The sequence below is a fragment of the Drosophila persimilis genome, unplaced genomic scaffold (assembly GCF_003286085.1).
Source record: "Drosophila persimilis strain 14011-0111.01,24,50 unplaced genomic scaffold, DperRS2 tig00000191-arrow-pilon, whole genome shotgun sequence".
Taxonomy (NCBI): domain Eukaryota; kingdom Metazoa; phylum Arthropoda; class Insecta; order Diptera; family Drosophilidae; genus Drosophila; species Drosophila persimilis.
In genome coordinates, this window is record NW_020825298.1 from 4,509,458 (window position 1) to 4,532,577 (window position 23,120).

Sequence of the window (23,120 nt, forward strand, 5' to 3'; positions counted from 1 at the left end):
AATGCAATCTTCCTTTTGTACTTCAAAATTCCAGTCTTCAGGAACAATACCTTATGCATATTAACCTTATAAAAACTTTCCCAGAATTTCTTAATTTGATCTATATTCCCAAAAAAAGCCAAAACAAAATCGAAATGAAAACCATATAAAATTATATATCAAATTTACCAAAATGTTTTTATTTAAGAAACTAAAACAAATCGAAATGTAATGTAAAAGATTTGCTATAGAATTTCGATCATCATCAGCCGTTTTAAGCATACAACTCGAACTTAAAGTAAAACTAAAGCTAATCACTAAAGAGACAAAACAAAAATGTTGATCACAAATGTATCTTTGTTGTGCAGAACCTTACGTACTTAGATGATGATACTCAAGATTTGGCATAGCCCGAATTCCAGCAGGAATCCCAGCTCGGTTGATGGGGGGCTGTTGTAAGGAAATTTGTAAATCGTAGGAAAATGGCAAGTTTTGATTGCTATGATGGAAACTGGGCGATTGACATTGTTTATGGGTAATTTTCGTTGATTTGTTTTTTTGGTATTCAGCACTTAAACTGGAATAAGCTACCCTAAAGCCTTCTTGCATACAATATTTCAATGAATATTTAAATAAATAATTAAGCTAGCTTCAACATCTACGATTGGGTCGATCAGTAAAATATAAGCAAAGATCTCGCAGACGAAATATGTAGATGCAAGACTTAACCAAAGATACGATACAGGGAGATACAGAGAAATAAAAACAGAGACTTGTTGATGGACAAACCCAACTATGTACATAGGGAATAAAACGTAGACTTAAGAACGTAAAAGAATTAAACATAGAATTTGTAGGACTAGCTCCTATCGTTTGTTCAGCTTGCGCCAGAGCGTGAGGATGGTCAGGACATGCATCACCCCGATCACTATGCCCATGAGCAGCAGACAGTCGGACATGTGCACGTCCGAGATCATCATGTACTTCAGAAACACTTTGGGACTCCTGAAATGACAGTACATCGCATTCTCCGGACACTCGAGGAAAGCGCGATCCATCCCATAGATCGCATTCAAAGCACCATGGAATCCGGCCCGGAAATAGCTCAAATGCCACATCCAGCGGAACAGCGGTGTGATGTCTATGTATCGTGTACAAAAGCCAAACACAGAGAACATCACCGCTAATATGGGTCCCAGAAATACGGCAAGCTGTCGGATTAAGATAATATATCAATTAACTTTAGTTTCATTAATTTTGAGGTGTGATTAACCCACCTTTGTTGGCAGCGTGGCTCCCACGAAGAAGCCCCAGGCCTGGGCACTCAACGAAGCCATTATTCCCAGCAGCATAAAGTAGTATATGCGAAAAGACTCTACGCTATCGTTACCCGTCAAATGAACGCTGATGATGATGTACAGGGCGGTGCAGAGGCTCTGTAATAAAACCACGAATACATAGGAGGTTAAGTAAGAGAATAAGAAGAGATATGCCTAATGTAAGGCAGGTGCATGATCCGTAAGATCATATACTTTAGCTCTACTATTCTTCTACTCCTATAACTATTTATAAATTCAAATGATCATCTGATCAGTGCATCTATTTTCCTCCAAGCAGCACTGCAAAATCTTCATGTCGGTATAATTACCCGTAAAATGTAGCTCTTTTGATTTGATTCCCTCGTTGATTTCTAGCATGACTAAACCTATAGCTTGCAAGCTTGGATTGCATTCATGATCGGAAGCAATTGAGAATGCTTTGATTACTCATTCTACAGCGATTCTTAAGATTCTCGGACCAGTAGCAATCGGAATCAGCAATCCATTAAGAATAACGAAAGCAATTCTTTTGAAATCGAAACAACAGAACGTGGAAATTTCTCTCCGTCGGTGAACAATCGTTTCGGGGAATAGCTGGTAGCCAAATTGTCAGTGGAGTCCACTGCACGGGGCCACTTACGCGAGTCTGTCACGCAAAACAAACCTGAAAATCAGCGATTTCACGTCGCTAATTTGACTTAATGACCGGACCAGCAATTCATTAAACAAAAGCCCACCACCATCTATGATTGTTAAACATTAAATAATGATTGATGATGTCCATCATGGTGATGGGCGATGCGGAATGACGATGCGGGTGGGGATTACTAACCTGAAAGGGTATCTCGAAGGAGATCAGCGATAGGAAGTACGGCCCGAGTTTATACCAGCGATTAAAGTGCTCCCTTGTCAGCATGTCTATTTCCAGCGGAACTGCAAATGAAAAAAATTAATTGAGAAATGTTATTTATTTATTAAATTCGATATGTGCACGAAGGTGATATGTGTATGTGCATACACATGTTTGTACCGTACCTATGTAGGTCAGGTCAGTAAACCGAAACCGGTAAAGATCTTAACTCGTATCCCCCTTATCCCGTTGATCTCTCTCTCTCTCTCTTTCGTAAGAGAGATCCCCAGACCCTGACACGGACTCATTTATTGTAAAAACGCTTCGAGAATCGTTCATATACCGGTTTTATTATACAATAGCCGTAGCCCCCAAGCTTGTGTCGCTTGTCCATACGCTCATCGTCTGGTACTTTACGATTATTTACATTTTAGGCTTCAGGATTGGTTTTATAAAGGTGAGAAACTCATTTTGGGGTAATTTACATGGAAATTATAAATGATAAAGTGGTTCGACATTTTACATTTTATCAGATCTCCGACCTTGCTACGAGGTTAATGTGCGAAATCGGTGTGGATATAATCTGCGAGTGATACATATCATTCCGCAAATATTTCCCTAAGAGACTAATATCATAAGAGCTTTGAAGATTGTAGATATTTGATGTCAATTTTTCTGTTCAATTCCGTTATGTCAAAAGTTATAGAGTTTAAAGTTGAATGATTTGTTTGACTATTCTTTTCTATTGCGAAACGAGTTTCCGCTTTTGGCTTTAAATGCATATTTATGCATATTAATTTGATATATTAATCCCTTATAAATTGTATGATATTCATTTTAGATAATTATTTTCCAGTTCCCAAGTTGGAGTACCTCTCCTCACTTCCACCCGTCGATATCTTCATTATTCGTATATTTATATGTATATTCATAAGTTCTCCAGTTTTGCCAATTCTCTCGAACAAGCCTTAAAATTCAATGATATCTTCAAACACTGATCTCCAGATTTAAGCCGACTATCTTGTCCACTAATCTTCGCTCTTTTTGCCAATTAAAATTTAAAACTTTTGTGCAAATGTTAAGACAAATGTGTACGTGTATAGGCCAATCCGCATTCCGAGAAATACAAGCAACATAGTAGATACATACAGAAACAAGACAGTTGACAATATACACATAGAATTGCCGAAAAAAACAACAAGAGAGACAAAGCAAAGCCAAAGGTGGCCAAGAAAGATAAATAGCCATTGCACAAGACCCACCAAAGAACAGCAGCAGCAGCTGCAGCTTCGTCCAAATTTGGGGACAACTTTTGCATATTTTGTTGGCCACATTTTGTGGCCACAAGAATCAATGAATAGGAAATGTTGGCCGAAAATGGGAGAGTCTCAGTCTCTGTCTGAGGCTGTTTGCCAGTGGCTGCCTCTGAAACACGCGAAATACTTGAACAGACCCCCATTGACCAGCACCATTGACTATACATATGTACTATCTTGGCGATACACAATCCCACTACTTACATGTCAAGACCACAGCCATTTTGCCCGTGTAGACCAAGAGCAGTGTCGAGCCGTACAGATAGACGTAATTGCCCAGCACGCTCTGTGCATTATTGCCCACGTTCAGGTAGAGATAGCCAAAGACGACGCCAATGAAAATGTGCGAAAAGATCCGAGCTAGAAGCAGAAACTGAAAAAGATACAAGGCGTACATTAGATATATTCATGTGGGGGCGGGGCAGCAAAAGTCGTGCCAAAACGACTCATTGATACCTGGGAAACAGGTATTATAAGATTTTTGGCAGTTTATAAAATAACTAGATATATAGTAGGCACCTTCCCCAGAAGACGATGACATCTCAAGGATTGTGATTTCTTTTCCCGTTTAGTTAACTTTTTGAAAGATAATCTTCTTTTGCTAGAGCTTAGTATTCAGCATTCTTCTGTAAGTTTTGGTTTGCCTGATAGATGCTCTTACATCTCCAATTCTACTCGTATCTATGCCCTTCGTTTCCGCCTGGTAGCTCATACCAATCTTCGAGTCAACGTCCTTGTAACACAATATACCCTTCCCTGCACCTGCAGCTGCACAGGGTAAGACACATGCACTCGTGCAGTCCGAGTGATGTTGGTCATTAGAACTCGCTAAAAACCGAAATCTATGTGAAGGTTAGAGCTGTGGAATAGCTCGTTGAAGTTATGGCCCGGTTGAGTGGTTCTCTGCTGCTTGGAGAGATCTTGAGATTCTCTATCGTCGGTCTACGGTCTTCAGTCTGCGGTCGGGGTGTTTGACAAGTCAATAGCATATTGGCAAGGTGCTAAAACATTCACTCAAACGCAATTGCAATCTATGCAAATCTGTATTAATCATTTTGTGCAGCGGTCGGTGGGTTGCAGGCAGCAACAAAATTATGGCCGGATGCTAATGCTAATTATTCATTAAACAATTTGTTCAATTTCACATTTAAAACAAATGCCATGTGCTAATTGCTCACATTCAGATGATAAACGTCATCCATCAATCTTGTGAGAATCGCTTTTAGCCGCTGCCGCTGCCGATGCCGCTAGCGCGGTAATTGATTCATTTGCCATGGTAAATATTTAAACTTTTGCCCCCACTCAATATTTATCACACCTGCAGTACAATAAGCGCAAATAGGCAAAGAAATAAAACTAAACGAGCTCTAAACTGTGACATATAATGGGTAAATAATTCTAATTAGGTATAGGGCCTTTGATGAGATTTATTCACGTGAATCCGATGTGAGTATCTGTTGAGTACTTTCTGGGGAATAAGCTCTCAAGAGTTTCATTAGAGTTGAACAAATATTTTTGTATTAAAATGAAGCAGAATACTTCAAGTAGTTTGCAACTTCCTAAGCCCCGAAAACAGCTTTAAAATATTAAAAAATTAAATAAATTGCTTTGAAGCCACGAAACGCACCATTATATTCTCTTAATGTGCGCACATATGGCAATAACAATTATAATTATGATATGATCATAAGGCCACGAAGAGCCTCTGGAAACCTTCAGCAATTACCTGCTAGTAACATCTATGGATTATACCCGCATATTATATCACTTGAAACCTCAGACTTTAAATTAAAGCCACACATAAATCTCATTTTTTGTGGTTTTGTTTTTCCTTTTATTTTTTTTGTTTTTTGTTTTTTTGCAAAATCCGAAAGCGTTGCAAAGTGCCAACCCTCCAAAAAAAAAAATACCTTTGCTTTGGCAATAAATTAAAATGGCAGCACGACAAATGACAAACGACAATTAAATGAAATTAAATTATAAAGTAAAGCAACAATAATTTGTCACCAAAAACAAGAGATACAAAAAAATTAAATAAAAGTAAAAACCAGCTATTAAGACAATTAGAAAATTAAAATGAAAACAAGATAGGAACTGGATTTCACTTTAATTTCGAGGACAAATTACCAGAGAGACAAATTACCAAATCAAAGTGACAGACCATCCAGGCCTGGCCCTAAAACCGGCTTATAAAAGCAATGGCTAACCATATTTTATATAATTTATTTTATTTATGCGTTCAAGTATAACTCACGTAGCTGCGACGGGCACAGATCAAGATGCGTTGCATCAGGAGGAGATATTGCATGAGGAACGAGGCCGAGCTGGCGGCATTCGGTGCAGTGGCAAGCTCTTTGACGGTTGCTTTGACATTGGCGAGTGGCAGCTGCTGTTGCTGATTCTCTGATTGCTCTTGATCCACCAGCTCCAGCTCCGAGGGGCCACTGAGTGCCTTGATCTCCTCCAGCGCCAGTTCCTGCTGTGCCGGTTTCACATAGTCGTAGCTGGAGAATTGCGCCAGCGCAACTGTTGGCAACATTTGACTCGAAGTGCTCAGCTCTTTGCCGCCAATGTTGTCTGTAATTAAGGTGGAGAAACCAAAAAGCCGGTTAAAGTGTTTATGCTTAAAGAGATGTAACATAGATCACACTTAAACTGAAATGGTACTTTCTTAGAGCTAACCGCCGCTGTATCGGATTTTTTAAAGCAGCTCCAGATGCTCCTAAATACCATTAAAGGACCTAAGGTCATATATCAAATGCCTGACTGACAAATTTCTTTAAAATTTCTCAAGCACAAAATATGTTTGGTAATGCTCAATTCAAATCACAGATGGAGATAATTACATGGGCCTTTAAATAGGAAAAGTACCAAGTAGACCTATTTATAAATTCAAAGTGTATCTCCATCATTGAACGAAAAAAAGCTTCCCCCAATTCTCGACAAGAAAGCGACACAAAAAACTCTTACCATTTATTGTTGCCATGAGCCGTGAGACATCCGCACTGCTCATATAACGATATCGATCAACATCCTCGTAATACTTTTTATTCGCAGCATGGATCAATTCATTCAGATCACGTTGATGCTCGCCGACGGCCACCTCCAGCACTGGATACAACATACAAATGAGTTGTACAAAAAATATATGCATATAGATTAGAGATCTGTATAGATCTCGACTTACGGTAATCAGCTGGATTGTGATAGCTGGGACAGACGAGCTGCTGTTCGGCAAGGAATGGCACGAGCTCTCGCACTGGGCCCTGGTACATGCAGTGACCATCGACCACCGTATAGAGCTTGTCGAACATCTCAAAGATCAAAGCACTGGGCTGATGAATGGTGCAAACAATGGTGTGGCCCTGGGAGGCCAGTTTTTTCAGCAGCGCCACACAAGAACTGCACGACGAGCTGTCTAGACCACTAAAAATGAGAGAAAACAAATTACACTTTAAGTATGGTATGACTCAACGGCTTTTAATGAGTGTTCACCTGACCTATGGCAGCAAATTCGCAAGTCGGTAACTCATTAAAACGTATTATGGCGAGAGAAAGAGAGAACAGAACCCCTAATGCCAAAGAAAGACATTACGAAATTCGGCAATTTCTTACTTTTATGGGCTGTGCACGAATGAGCGATTGTTGTTTGAACTTGATTTCATAAAAGTACAAAACTCGTTTGTACCCAAAAGCCATTAACCACTGCAAGTCGAACGGCAAATCGGCCTGATTGGCATTGCAAAGGTTTGAGGTGTTTGAGGTGTACATGGAATATAATTTATTGATCCGCATCAGGCGAGACAGACTAACATCTATCAGTGGCTCTGCGGCTCTGTGGCACGCTGGCTCTGTATATCGATTAAAACTGGTCTCTCCCGCAGTGTTTTGAAGCCATTTACGATGAAATGTTAGACAGAGTCTGCCCTTTAGCTGAGCTGATGATTTATATACAATAACAAGTCGATAAGATCTGTGCACTATTTAATAATCATATGTACATACATATATACTCGTAGTAGTCGTTGTGGAAATCTGATTGCTTGCAACAGCAATTTTCATTATGAAAATCGACATCTAATTTGCAGTTCAAAGTTTTCCATTCCCTTAGGTAATATATGCACAGTCAGCGAATGACTTGAAAGTTTATTTCGGAGAACGAAAATCCGGGGAGTCATTAGAGTACATTAACAGGAACAATTAATTGGACTAAGTCTCTGTCTAGACGGGTCGGAATGCTACAAATAGTTTATGTCCCCAGACCCAGACAAAACTTTCATAGAGGGACTTTGGTAACAGCTCTCTACAAAAAAGAGCTTGATTGGATTGAGAGTAAACTTTGATCTACTAAAAGCTAATAAAAGAACACTTGCCCCAGTGTGAACCCGGATCTATCTCTCTACAGGGTAGACTTCCAAATTCCTTGGAATCGAAAAGGTATACGACTGTGTGGCCCTAGAGATGTTTTCAGTCAATGAGTAGGGCATTTTTCTTTTGATTATTCAAATCAAATTGCATTAAAACATTTATTGTGTTTAATAAACGACTCCAAACCATTAATTGTGCACTTAACTGTCAGATAATCCAATAATTATAAGATTGATAAACTCATCAGCCTACAGATATTCAGCATATAAAACAGAAAAACTCAATCGGTTCTAAATAATTAAACGGCTTAAACGTTTGCCGCAGCTTCCTGCTCAATGAACCCAACCGATCAAAACAAAAACTAAATAAGTAGCTACATAAAATATAAATTGTATAGAAAACAGATAAGCCCGAAGCAATATAGACATGCACAAACTTGACTTGTGGGTCAGGCATTGGGTGGATTTTTTGCTGAGTTTCCGCTAATAAGTACGCACATATGTACATATGCACATATAAATATGTATTCTATAAAGAACTTCATCAGATGACGATCATTATCATGGCTACTTCAATTACATAAGTGTAACCATATTTAGCCTATACGTGTATATAGTACACTCATACTTGTATTCGTATTCATACTCACGTCGTTGGCTCATCCAGATAGAGTACTGGAGGATTGCTTATCAGCTCCAGGGCAATGGCGAGACGTTTCTTCTGTCCACCCGAAAGCTTTGCCGTATGCACATTATACCGATGCTCCAGACCCAGCAGCGATAAGATGTGTTTGATCTGTGAGAAAGATAGATGATACATGCGGAAAGTATTTGTTAAAAAACCACTTAGGTAGAGATTTTTTGATTGCTTTTACTCACCAAATCCAATTTGTAGGTCTTGCTGAACTTAAAACCGAGTTTAAGATGTGCAGCCAGGAGCATTATTTCGCCCACCATTAACTGGGGACGCAGCAGATCATCCTGATGGATGTAGCACAACAGTTGACGGAATCTCTCGGAGCTGGGAGCCATGGGCTTGCCATTAACTCGTATATTGCCCGACACTCCAGTGGCACTGTCAGAGAAAATGAGTGGAAGAAATCACAAATGAAAATCAGCAACAAACAAGCAATTAAAGTAATTATTATAATTTTAATGAGCTCACGAGTCCACGAGCCTTCAAAAAAAAATCAGCAAAAAATAAATATCTCCGTGAATGTCTGGAAACAGAGGCGAGGCACTACTCTCAACTCGAAACGAACCGAACTTAAAATAAATGTATATGCGTACATATTTCAAGTTCATAGTTTACTGACCGATAACGTTTAGCAATGAAAAGCTGTGGAAACGCCTCGCAGTTCCTCTGGCGGTGGCTCTTTGCCGCCCAGCATCCACATTATGATACTTTAATTATGATACTCTACAGAGATTCGATCCGTGCGATTTCCCTTTCGACACGTGCATACATTTATTTATTAATTATATAGCTGAAAATGTTATATGCTGTAATAGCTGTCATTTAGCCATCAAAAATATAGAGAGATTACATTCAGAATTCAGATTTCCTTTCAGTTGCGTCAGTGGAGGGTCGTTTCCATTCCGTTCAACGGACAGGGAATGAATCACTCATCAGAGTGCATTCGAATCGGTCTGAAGTTCTACTTATGCAATGGCATATGGGAACTTGAACTGTTTTGATGTCAGCTGATGTCTCGACAGTGGGAGAGGAAGTAATGCGATTACGTCCGGGATGGGAGGCCAAGTTTCAAACTACATAAACAGCATTTTATTCGAAAATACACGAAAGATTGTGAATCGTTTTGAGAAGAGTAAAGGGATAAAAAAGAGCATATTTTATTTCTGCATAATTTTATATGCTCCATTTTTATGTTTGCTGCTGCATTCCTGAGGTTATAAAATGCCGAAAATCTAGGACCTAAGGCAAAATCTATTGCTGCTCTAGTCCCTCTTTAAATTGTATAAATCCATTAGACACCACTTAACATGCCGCCCCTTCTATATCCTATATCTATATTCTATATACATATTCATATTCAATCGTGCCATACAACCAAGAGCAATTTGCCCGGCATTGCTGACATCTGAACAATGTGTTGATTGATGGAACGAATGCAGCGTCTGCGCTTTATATTCCGTTGCTCGTACGATATGAACAACATGTAATTAAATCGACGGAAACTTGATTGCATATTCAGCGATACATCAGTCACAGCAGAGCTCAGAGCAGTAGGAAAATATAATTTTCAAGTTCAAGTGCGAGTGCGAGGGAAACTCACCAGAAGCCAGACATGACATTCAACAGCGTGCTCTTGCCCGCCCCCGAGGGACCCATGATGGCTGTCAGTTCTCCAGAACGAAAACTACCATTCAGACCATGGAGGATTTCCTTGGTCACTGCAATTAGATAAGGCCATAATTGAGTAATCCTCTTTAGCATATCCTTTCTAATGGTTACTCACCAAATTTCCTTTCTGGAAATGAGAACTTTTTCACTTGATATCGCACATCGGAAAACTCAATATCAACCTTCTCGCAGTGATCAAAATTAGCATGGGACATTCCCTCATGATAGTTTGGCCTCTGGAAGACGTTCAAATTGTTGTTCACCTTCTCTGCCAGGGCATCCGAACCCCGGGATGATGTGGAAGATGTCTCATCGATGGAAAGCGCCGAACTGGCGGCTGTGGTGCAACAATTTATGCCGAGGCAGCCACTATCCTGGTGCTTGCCATGGTGGTGTCCCTTGTGACTGGCACCGGAGGTGCTGCTGGCATCACTGTGTGCCCCACCGCCACAGCAGGCGGCATCTGTGGGTTTTATATCGGGCAAGAGTGTCATATTTATGGGGATATTCTACTATGTGCTTCTTCGGGAGAGGTTCTATAGCTCTGAAAAGGAAAGAAAAGAGAAATATAGATATAGAAGGCTTTTTGAATGGTGAAAATATGGGTTAACAGTATCACAAATTTGTCATTATTAGTATTTATATAAATTTAAGTAAAACTCTCCCTTAAATCCATTTATATAAATAACATCCGATATCTTCCCATATTTTCATTCCATTTGTGGAGTTCCAAAGATCAACGGAACAGCCAAGTGATGAACTTCACATATTATCCCTCCCCATAAATTATTTTGCAATTTTCCTCACCCTAATATTCAGCTTTAAGCAATCATTCCCTTTCCCAGTTTATTCTCCAGATGTTGTAAGTACTGCCTTACGATAATAATAGTCAGAAACCCTAACGACCTGTTGGCGCTCGTTAGGAGGGGCGTTAGATGGTGTTTTTTTTATATATTTCAAACAACAAAAGTAAATGGCGAATTGTACATATTTGTGGGGCGTTCTATCGCTTAGATTTCACAATTTAGAGCTGCGGTACACTTTATTAAGTCTACATACATATCTCTCTGCTGCGACAGATGCGTCATTTAATGATTGTATGTACATATATATAATTTAATGCTTTGTTTCTTACGAACAAAGAAAGTTATTGTAATGTGAGAATTCTGTGAGTAATGTGAATTATAAATACTCGTACTATTGTTTTTATGGGAGAAGTCTGCCCATATTTTGCGGAATTTCAAGCTGATGGATAGACAATCTTCTGTGGACTTTTCTCTCCATTTCAACGATATTCAATCAGATGGATAGACAATCTTCTGTAGCCTTTCAATCTTATCTAATATTCTTTGGACTTTCAAACTAAGAAATGGGCGGACAATATGCTGATGTATACACAATCTTTGGTACATCTGATGGATCTGATGGATAGACAATATTTGAAAGACTTTCAATCTGACACCAATCGCTGGAATTTCAAACTGATGGATAGACAATATTCTTCAGTATTCGGTATTCTAAAGATCTGTTATCTAGACATTCTGTCTTGGAGTCTTGGAGGCCATTATTTTAATTTAATGTAAATTATGCACAGACTTTGGTCTATCGGGAATCACTTATCAGCCGACTACCCAAAAATATGTATTCTCGGCATGTAACCAAAATTCAAATATTTCAGCTTGTCATTTTTTATGGATTCTTTTTTGTGGTCATAGGATGACTGGACACTATGCAAATGTAGTGAAATTCGTGGCTTAAGTTCTTACTTAGATCATTTCTGGAATTGATTTTATATAAACCATAAACGCTCTGATATAAATAAGGTAAATATTTGTCAATTCAGCTGTCAAATTTTAATTAGGATAGAGATAGATTTTTTGTTATTTGCCGTCCGATTAGCTAAGCTCTGTTAATTTGTCAAAACCTTGTCATAGGTCAGGTTCGAGGCCTATGTTCAAACAAATCAAATAAACAAATATTGGGAATACTATGTAAAAATGGTCTATGCACCTCTAAAGTTTGTTAAATATTTGTTTAAAGCGGGATACTGGTATTTTTAGAGCATTAGAAAAGAAGATAGAAAAAAGGTTTTCAAAGTGAATTAGAATCTAGATCAAAGAAAACTATCCCAAATAGTGTAAGAGAAGCATGAAATATTTGTCCAGAAAATATCATACTTCCAGGAGTCTATTTGATGTAATTTTTCTTAAAAAAGTATTGCCAAAAAATGGCCTTCAACATGTCATTCAACCAACCAAAGAATATCTAGGCTATACCGCCGATAAGTCTGTCCATAAAACCATGCAAATTACCGCCACAAAGTGCTGTAAAGTCGTTTTACATCTTTTGCGGCATATCTCACTATACTCGTATGTATTTTTTGGCCAAGTATAGATATTTTGTTGTTGATGTTTGCCAAACAACTCCTCGAGTGGTAAACTGATATTGACTTTGATGTAAAGAGGTTGGTGTCTGGCGGCCCGGCCCGGCCGCCCCTCAACAGAATGTCAGCCTCAAAAGTAGGCAAAGACCGAGAAAACCAGTTTACAAGAAAATACACCAAAAGAAACTACAAAAACTGCCAAATCATTTTCTTTAGAGACCGAAAATTAGCCAAAAATCAAATCAAGATCAAGTCTGGTATGATCTTGATTCAACTATCATACATAGTTCTCTGTTTCGAGTGCATTTCGAGTGCAGTTTCATTGAGCCTGTGGCGATATACTGGTATACCATTGATTGGGGCAGGGCACGACAATTGCTGATCAATTTATGGTGTTCGCCGTATGACATAATTATTTAAATATGTAAATACTCAGACAGACGGGCATACATATGTATAAGTATATATGTATGCATTTATGTGAACATGAAACTGAAAGAATGTTAGCTGAATGAGTGAGAATATTACGTGAAAGGAATGTTTGCTCTTAAAGATTGTTTACTCTTAAAGAATTTCTTGCATAAATTATTGAAGCAAACTTGATGGATAGGTTACATTATGGATATTAGATAGAAGTTATGGTTGTTATTCCATTCTTCAGCTCGATATGTGTGTTTTTTAAGTGGAGTTTGAATATGATTCAGCAAGATTCTTAAAGAGTAGATAGCAGGATATTTTCAACTTATAACATTATGGAATTCCTCACGGAAATTATAGATACATATATGTATACTTTTTTTGCAATGGTTTCCAACTGTTATTTATATCCCTGACATTATAAGATTTATGTTGCTCAAACGCCACATAATTTTCAACGAAAAAACCCCCGTAAATTGCTTTCAAAAGTAGTTCAGAAGCACCGAACCGAAACGTATTACTGAAAGACCCCTCACGACGTCCACGAGTAAGTAATTCACGTAATTTAAATTTTGGCAAACTCTCAACAGCAAACTCTCAGAGGTAGGTTGTTGTTTGTGGGACCTTTAGACTCTGGGCCTGGCTCATAACTCACTCAATGCAAATTGCTCATTTTCTGCCGTTCTCTGCCGTCTGCTGTTTTGACATGCAAATACATAAAACTCACAGAAGGAAAAAACACACAAACGAAAAAACGATCACCATTTCCATTAAAGTCACGAAACTCGGAGAAAACATGAAACAACTTCAGAACACTACACAATAAATAATACTACTGAAACTGGAAGAGTAATACTCGGCACAATAGAATGAGGCAATTGATCGTCTCAGAAAGCACGATAAAAAAAAACTGAGAAGCATATTTTTACGAGCACTACGACAATACGACCCCAAGAACCACGTTTGGCAAGCGATAAGGAAAAGTGACATGGTCAGGGTCAGCACGTGGTCAGCACGGATCAGGGCATATACATAGTATACATATATTTATATACTTGTTAGTACTTTAGGGGGGCGTGGCTGTAGAGGCTGACTCAAAAGAACTCGTTCCACGAAATGTCGCAGTAGCCGGCACACAAATGTTTGTTTGGCTTTCTGAAAGCCAAATATTATTCTGATCTTCTCTCTTTTCGCATTTGTTGATTGTGTAGTCGATCCATCAGTCAGACAATGACCGCTATATTCGGTTTGTATATGATATATGATACGTATTGTATGTGTATATTAGTTCTCAATTTGTTTTCATATGTATTTACAATCCGTAAAGGTATGGTATGTGCGATCACGTAATGAGACAAAATTGGTGAAAATTAAGATGATTGAGTGGAAATTTAAAGGGGAAATGAAGCTACTTTAGAGATGGAGCTAGAGATACTACAAAACACCAGCTCAAATTGGTTTAAAGCGAGATAAAATTTAATTTACATTTTGTTTAAATTCCGAAAAAAGGCTATAATTAGCTGAAGTGGGCTTCCCTGTCAAAAATAATTATCTTAACCGCTACTGCGCCCAATTAGAAACACATTTTAGATTAGCCACAAAACTGTATACATTTTAGCTGGGATTTGCATCGGAGACAATCCAGTGACTGCTAGAAGTGCGCCTGCTCCTCCCGCAACAAATTGTAAATTGTAATTCCATGCACATGTCCCATACCCCAACCGTCCAGTCATGAATACGTTAAGCGAAACACCAGATCGAATGATATAACTGGAAATGTGCCGACTAGTCGAAGATCGGATAATCAAGTCGATGTCCATTGTCCGAGTAGTCGCACTGTAGTCGCACATTTGTGGCCTACATTTTCAAGTTCTTTCTAAGAGTGAGAGTGAGAGAGCGAGAGGAGAGGATAGAAGCTTTTCTGCCCCATCCCATCGATCGGGCAGTCGATTGAGCAACCGATGCCCAAAGAACACATGTGCAGCAGGCATGGAAGCTATATGGCACTTACTTAGTATTCACTCCACTGTGAGAGGCAACTACTTACTATGCAATCAAGAAAATATGACTAATTTGATTGTGGAATAATTAAACAAGCGGGAGACTTATGTTTGAAATTGTTTAGCATTTTCTAATTAAAATATAATGGTTGAGAAATATAACACCGTCCATTGCTTTGAAATCAGCTGTTTTGTGACTTGCAAAGCAATGCGCTTTACAACTGAAAGCAGTTCATGTAGAAAGCAGCTGATTTTTGGTGACCAACAATCGAATATAAAGACTAGTTTAAGCGGTACGTATGTACATACATATGTTTGTACATTGTTTCGTTCAGTCAGTTTTTTATTTACGAAATGAAAAGCAGCTGAATCTAAAAGGCAACTCATTTTATTTAATTTCCTCTAACCACTACGCTTTTTCTTGGAAGACTAGATTTTTTGCTCTTGTTTGGGGTAGCAATAATACTTAAGAACTCCTTCTTCAACTTATCTTTTTCAACCATAAAAAAAAGTTTATTTTTTCGAGGAATCCCCTGTTTTTTCAGCGTTTAAGGCCATTGACGAAATCAGTAAATGTCATACGGGCTGGGCAGGAGTGCACTCTCATACGTATACTTTCGTTCTCCCATACGTATCGTTCTTTCCTGCACACATTCATACGCACATACATATGTACATACATATGTATGTGCTTTAATTCGGTCCCTCTCTCTTTTTGGTTTCAACTCTTCTACATTCTCACACTCACTCTTTTGTTAGTGGGTCAGAGGTGGGTAATGTTAACGAACCTGTTGACTGCACTCCCGAATGACGATTCTCACACACGCGATGCACTCGGAAAGTTCTTTCTTTCTTTCGTTTCGTTTCGATTCGATGCTTCAGCTGGTCTTTGTTGTTGAAAGTTTCCTCTTCTTGTGACTGCTATAGTTACTAATAATATTGTTCTCTTTGAGACGCAGAATACGAGTGCGCATATGGACCAAGACAATGCGACGTAGCAATTGACAAGTGGAAAAGCATCGACACAGAACGCAATTCATGAATGAACACACATCACTGGGAAAATTTAAGAAAACTTGAGCCCAAGAAAACTCATTTCCAGTCTTCGATTTGCATGAACACGCGATTGTTTTTGGATTCTTCTTTAACTCTTTTGCGGTTTTATTTTTTGTATTTTTGTGCAATTGAATTCGATTTGGTATTGCACTTTCTTCCTTTTCGGACTGACATTCACATGAGTGGAAACGAGAGGGACGACGACGACGACACTGTATGTTTGCGCGGTTTTGTTTCACTCTGCTTTTGCCTCCTTCATTGAACTTATGCAGATGGGCAGCGGCGCGTAAATTAATTTCAATTGTTTTTTTTGCCACTGTGCATTATATACTTTTTTCGATTTTGCTTTATTTTATCTCTTTCTAGGCCTCCCCCTTTCGCTACTGTTTCGCTTACACGTGCGCTCCAAACGCGACGCTCGCCACAAATAAACGGTAAAGTGCTCTCCACATGGCTCTTATAAGACCCCAGCCAACTCGAACAACAGCTGCTCCAGCGCACAGCTGATGATCGCTTGCTCTCACTCGCCTGGTCTCTCGCGCACGCTGGGCTCTCTCTCTTCGAAGATTATTGCGCTCTTGCCGGCTGCTTACGTTATTACATTACGTTAGGCGGTTGGCTTTCTTATTGTTGTAATGAATGCATTGTGCATTTCCAGGCCCTGACCTCCATATCTGTACCGTTAACTGTTATAATCGGATATCTCGTAAGCCCTCTCTCTCTCTGTCTCGGACTGGGTAATTCTCGCCTTTTCTTGGGGCTTGGCTCCGTGCGTGGTTTGGCATAAGTTTCCCTGGTGACGTCGCTTGCATATTTGATTCGCAATTTTCTTTCTTTGTGATTCATTCATTTGCGGTTTTAACAACTAAAATTCCTTTGATTTGGAAAATCTCTTTGGGATGTGGGTTATTAACCATATTGGTTATTAAGTGTTATTTGGATTTTATTGATGGCTGAATCGGAAACGTGTGTTATAAATAAATTAATTAATTATTGGCTTGCAGCAATTAACTTTCAGCAGTAATGGCCTTTTAATACTAGGTTTTGAGGAGGGTTTCGTACCTAATAGGGTTTGCGGAATTTACTCAAATCATCAGTTCGTTAAGGAATTCATTTGGAACGAGGTAATTGGCGGGGAACACTTTCTGTACTCCCATTATAGACTATCTTCATCTGTAACTTTTTCTTGTTCTAGTTTTTATTTGGGTTCTATAAAATTAAGATAAATTTCCTATGCACGTGGTATCTTTTTGTAGAATTGTATGGGTGGGATACCAGTAAGATAAGATAACAACTCTTAAAACTAATATATTTTTTCTTTAGGATGGTCGTTCCATTTTGGGTGAAAGAAGAATCCTCTAAAAAAAACATTTTCCCTATTGCTTTGGGAAACATTTTCTTTTAGCTTTATCAGCTATCCTACATACATCTCCAATGCCACACCCCTTGACATCAACTTCGAATACATCGCATATTGGTTCCATTTAAGCATCTTTAAAATGCTGCTCACTCAGGGCTAAACAATCCCTATAACCAATCAATTAGTCAATCTATTCCTGACACGAATTACTCAAAGATTTGATCTGAGTTCATAGTACAACTCGCAACCCTACCCTAGCGCTCTATAGCACCTGTCCCCATCTCAGGAAACATACCTTTAGCCCTAACACTCTGCCCAACGCTTGCCGCGTTCATCTCTCCACCTTTCTGTCGACGACTGGTTCTCATCCCGAATCGACTTACATTGTACACACAGACAATTCCTAACTGGCAATTAGACGATAGGCAAATCGCGTTCAACGTATCGTATGAGCATTTTCCGTCGATAATTGATAATTACGTGATCTGCAAGCCGGATGGACTCTAAAGCCAGTCGGGCAATCGATTTTTATAACATCAAATTATGGTGATTGAGTTGGGTTCGTGAACCCAGCAATTGCAATCCATAGCTCGGATAAATGGCGCAGTTTCCCTCTGGATGTTGATGCGGATGAGGTGGCCTTGGATGCCGACGGAGGGAATGCGAGTAATTAATTTCCAAGCTACAGGCGGAAGATAAGCCTCATTGGATGGGACAACAAGATAGCGATCCACCGCCCAGATAATTTAGATATTTGGCCTGCTTATCAGCACCCCAATTATGTGGGTTTTCCAGGCGATGATGCCAGCGATGATAGTAATGTGGTAGATAGGATATATTCTCTGTACATCAAATGATTAGGCTACCAATTGCGTATGCTCCACCCCCGACTCAACACCCCAACATTTGTAGCGATTCCCACGAACTTTGGCCAATGAAAATTTACTTGTTCATCGTCAGCTCGCAATATTACTCAATCCTCTTCAGATGATTTATCTCAGTTACGTGGATTCCCTCCGAGCTGTGGGAGCTGCATTTGAATTTCTAATTCGCGACTCGCGACTCGCGAGACAACGTCGCGATATTTTCCCCCCTCCAATAATTCTCGCTGGAAAAACTACAATAACTCAAAGATCTTGTGGGAGTTGCTTCAATCTCTGGTTGGGTGATTCACATATTGATTTCACGTTAAACGTTTTTGGTTAAACATTTCAGACATCTCAGAGTTCACAGAGGAATTTCCGGAAATTTTGTATACCATTTCGCACTGCTGATTAGATCTTCTTAAGTGTTGCTTTCCAAAAAGATTTGCCCTTTGGTTTTTACGAACCCTATTTTTGTACCAGTCTGAGTAAGTAACGACTAATTAAGCGATTAAATGATTCCCTGAAAATATAATTTGGTGGAACCCAGGGCAACCTAGGGGAATATAGCTTCGAAGAAAGGAATGGGACTAAGGTCCAAAGCTTATCAGAAGGGCCCCAAAACCATTAAGCTGATTTAATTGAATAGGAAATCTATTTGCTTATTCAATTCGGTTGACAACTTAGGCTTTAATGCACTGAAAGCTAACGAACAAATTACACTTTGTCGTCGGAGGCAAACTACGCAAGCAGAGATCACGTTGACGGTATGATGATGATGATGATGATGATCGTCATCAAGGGGCTGTTGATTCCTGTTGTAAGCCCGACCGTTAGCTGATTAGACAAAGCGTGTCGCTCCCCGATTAAAGGTGACAAATTCATTTGGGTTCTTTTCGATCTATGTATGAACTATATAGAACTTATTTTAAATACTATAGATTCCAAAAATATAGTATAAAAACCTTGATAGCAATCCGGGGACAGCACATGAGGATAGAGCGTGTTCGACGGGAAACGAACCCAAATAAAATATGAAAACTTACCCCACGATTCAGTGCAAAACTGTGCTAAACAAAGGGTCAACATCTGGGTTCAAGATCATTTATTTTTCCAGGGCGACACTTTTACGCCAGAGAGATTTATTCCAAAACAAAAATGTTCAAGATGATAGCATAGCAAAATACTATAGAGTACAATAAATAAACAAATTTATAAAAAAAATGAACCGAAAAAAAGGGAAGAATCATCGTCCAGCAATAAGCAATAGGAAAATAAGAAGTCTTTCTTTATGCCGGGCCAGAAATCGCAAGAAAATAAAATCGCATTATTAAAAGTCCACTTTGGACGCCAAATGTTTCGCTAATGAGATATAAATATATACTTTACAAATATACTATATACATATATATCCAAAACCAAATCGGCTTACGTACCAATATCCACAGCACTCGGACTCAACTCGGAATCCCCTCCATTTGGGAACTAATTAAGTCTGACAGGGGGTGGAAAGGTACCATAGGAAGAGTCTGGGCCCTGGGTTCTGGGACTGGGACTGTCTTGGAAAGACACTGAGCCTGATTGGCATGCACACCACTGCAGGCCACAGAGAGGTGGGAGAGCGGGAACGTGCTCGGGGGCAAGCCCATTTGGCGTGACGTTAGATAAATATGAATGAATCCAATGAATGAATAAATGAAGTGAAGTGAAGCCGGCCTCATGCTACCTCTCTACTTAGCATTTTGGTCTGCTGCCATCTCCCTATCGTATGATAGAGCGATCAATCGTTTAATGATCGTATCAGATCTCGGCTAGGAGATTCTACGACGGGCGTACATGACGATGGTGGCGTAGACAGACGAGAGCGAACCGGACCAGAACTGAATGAATCAATTTGGTTCCAGAGACGGAATATAGTCCACGCTTTAGCGATGGGATTTATTGGGATGGGATAGAAATTAAGCGAACCAAAACTAATGCCGCACTTAAGTAGCCCTCTAAGTGAAACTATTGCAAATGAGCAATGAAAACTCAAAATTACCTTCCTTTTCTGTTGCAGGCAGAAGTTATACAACGAAAAGAGAAATCAAATCGGAGCCCGATTTTCATGTAAGGGTATAATTATACCCATAGGAAAAATTAAAGTAAAGAGAAAACTTCATGGAATTTTCTAATAATTCCAAACCAAAAATTTGGAAAAAGACAGCAGGGCTTCAACACACACAATCTCAAACGAAATTTGAAAGATTCTGAAAGCTATAGCAATCACAAAACTATCCAGATCTTACACTGTAGTCATTCATCGTATTCTCGGATCTTTAAAATTATGGGTTTTATGCAGTTTTTCGATTATAGATTTCTATTTTGAATTATAGTATTCAATTATTCATTTCCAGTATAACATATTATTACATTCACTATAAATGTAAGCTATTTGTGGGGACGCAAAACTATAAGTTCCTGTTAATCATCAAGTGATTCATGCACATTCAACAACCATTTTATGCTCCCCCAAAAGAACATTGAATTAACCATTAGTTACTACTACTATTTCTGGTTTTTCCTTCCCATAGTAGCGTTACCTCCCTCAACCAAAGTTTCATCTCTAGCCAAAACCCATGCGTCACTTTCTTTCCACCCACCATAACAGACATAAGCCAACAACAGAGCGACGTCCAGAAAGCCACCGGAAACCCGCGAAAGAGCAGAACAGAACAGAAAGGAGGAGTAATTAGAATTCGAGACACGCGAGCCAAGTCCATATTTTACGATGCCATGTTCTCGTATATTGTATATCGAAAGGTGTGTTCTGAAAGAAAGACAAGACGCGCTCAGATCCGCTCACAATGGATTGTTGCATATGAATATCAATATTCTTTTGGTCATTTCATTGTTTCAGTTCCTATAAGACTGCTGCTCTTCATGGAATCGAGTTGAACAAACTGTAAGAATAAACTGTAAAGTGGTGGAAATCGATGATGATGAAATGATGATCCTACAGAGAGTTGAGGTGATTGCACTCTACCTCCATGAGACAGCTGTCAATGGCACTCAACCTTCGCAGATTAAGTCGAAGCGGCGGCAAAAATGAAGGAACAGAACAAAAAATAATAGATCAAGCAGCTGCTGCATGGATGCATATGCGTCTTTATCGGCTTTTATATGACATTATGCTCAAACTTGACCGATATAGCTTATCATAGGAAAAAACCAGTGAGTTTTTATTATAAATCCCCCTCCAATGAGAATGATAAGCAGAAAACTTATGGCTGCAAAAACGGTTCCCCATCAATTGAATGACAATTGAGTAGATTAAAGAAAAAGACAGATAAATGCTTATAGAAAAAGAGATAGAATGTACAGAAATAGAGAGATGGAGAAGAACTATTGCGATGGTGGTGGTGCAATTAGACACTTCCTTAAAATGCATTTAGGATGTTATAAAAAAACAGCGAAAAGAAGAAACCAAAGAAACAACTCTATCAAATTTACAGACAATGCTCTCCAGGAAGATAGTTCAAACCCTTTCAAATCTATCCTTAAACCAACCCTAATGGACAAAAGTCTGCCTAGGGCTGAACCAAAACAAAGGAACAATGGTTGTCATGTTTTAAGAGAAGTTGTGCTGTATATACGCTGCCCTAGACAAAATTGATATTCCGTTGAAGAGAACTTGCACTGTATATATTGCACTATGTACTCGTACGTAGACATTTGATTTGGTATGAATGAATAAACCATCTCCAAAAAGGCCAGACGTTTGCTGAAACTGAGTATGTCCGATCCAGAGAGCTTGTGGTGCATATACTCATATGAATTATCCATATCCGACCCTGTAGAAGTCGGACGTGTCTGCCAAAAGCTGACCAAAACACACCAACTGTTGATGTCCACGCAAGTGAGATTGTGGGATACACTGCTATATGGACATTTTATATTCATATGAATAATCCATATACGCACGGCAGGGTTCACAAAGGCAAAGGCACTTACATAGCACTTACAATAATTGAATTGCACTAGCCATTCAAGACTATTCTTTGAGCGCACAATCATTGAAACATTGAGCGTTTCTCACTAATTAATTATTGTTTCACATTTACATTTAAGCTCTTTCTGTTAAAAATAAACTTAAACTTACACAGTATATAAAAAATATGCATCTACAAATGCGGTGGCTTGTCTTCCCACTACTTGTTGTGCCCGCAACTGCAGCACAAATAAAATATAAACTACTATATGGGAAAAAGGAAACGAAAACAAAACGCGTAATAGCCGCACCGAATGAGGGGTGAAAGTGCAAAAAGGGGGTTGAAAATGCATTGCATTCTGGTCACAGCGCGCCAACAGTTGGTGGTAACATATTTAAATTCTGTATTAGTATCGAAAAATTTGCCATGGTACACCAGATGGCGATAGTATTGCAAGCCAGCTCTCGGGAATGAGCATTTGCCCTTTTTGTTTAAACCTTATTTTATAAACTATTCAGTTAAGATGAGTCATTCAAATTACCTCATCTTGCAGAAAATTGATGAATTGATCGGTTAAAACTATGTGGGCAAAGCTGCGAGACTTATTTACCTGGTAATATTCAACGGACCATCAAAATGGCGCAATATGGATTCCAATGCTCGACGGAGAACGATTAACCCATTGTAAGCCAAGGGGTATTCAAATATGTCCTCGAAAATATCTAAACTTGAAGAATTTTTGCACAGTTCAGTTGAAAGATATAGTGGGATTTTTTGCAAGTAAAGAGGTCGGATAGGATGGATCTACAAGAAGAATTTACAATCAGTAATATTTTCAGCCATTTACCTGAAGTAGTTGAACTATTTAAATATA

The 23,120-nt window shown here is 39.0% G+C and overlaps 1 protein-coding gene across 2 annotated transcripts; it reads right to left on the minus strand.

The window, feature by feature from the left end:
* Positions 1–151: 151 nt before the first annotated feature.
* On the minus strand, positions 152–22,481 carry LOC6589640 (ATP-binding cassette sub-family G member 1). Of its 2 annotated transcripts, none has more exons than XM_026989175.1 (12): positions 22,417–22,481; positions 10,312–10,740; positions 10,129–10,246; positions 8,711–8,906; positions 8,482–8,627; positions 6,652–6,890; positions 6,435–6,575; positions 5,719–6,041; positions 3,669–3,837; positions 2,131–2,231; positions 1,257–1,415; positions 152–1,190 (listed from the first exon to the last, which is right to left on the minus strand). In XM_026989175.1, the coding sequence occupies exons 2-12, from the start codon at positions 10,688–10,690 to the stop codon at positions 846–848; spliced, it is 2,316 nt and encodes a 771-aa protein (XP_026844976.1). In that variant the 5' UTR covers positions 10,691–10,740; positions 22,417–22,481; the 3' UTR covers positions 152–845. The 2 variants fall into 2 exon arrangements, with proteins under 2 accessions (XP_026844976.1, XP_002015344.1); XM_002015308.2 differs by lacking the exon at positions 22,417–22,481 and adding an exon at positions 15,785–16,450.
* Positions 22,482–23,120: the final 639 nt, after the last annotated feature.

Bases quoted from the DNA above. Each gene is read 5' to 3' on its own strand.
- LOC6589640 (XM_026989175.1), bottom strand. From the start codon at position 10,690: ATGACACTCTTGCCCGATATAAAACCCACAGATGCCGCCTGCTGTGGC. The intron at 3,838-5,718 runs GTGAGTTATACT...TATCTTTTTCAG, and splicing joins TCTGTGCCCGTCGCAGCTAC to TTTCTGCTTCTAGCTCGGAT. The intron at 1,191-1,256 runs GTGGGTTAATCA...TTAATCCGACAG, and splicing joins GAGCCACGCTGCCAACAAAG to CTTGCCGTATTTCTGGGACC.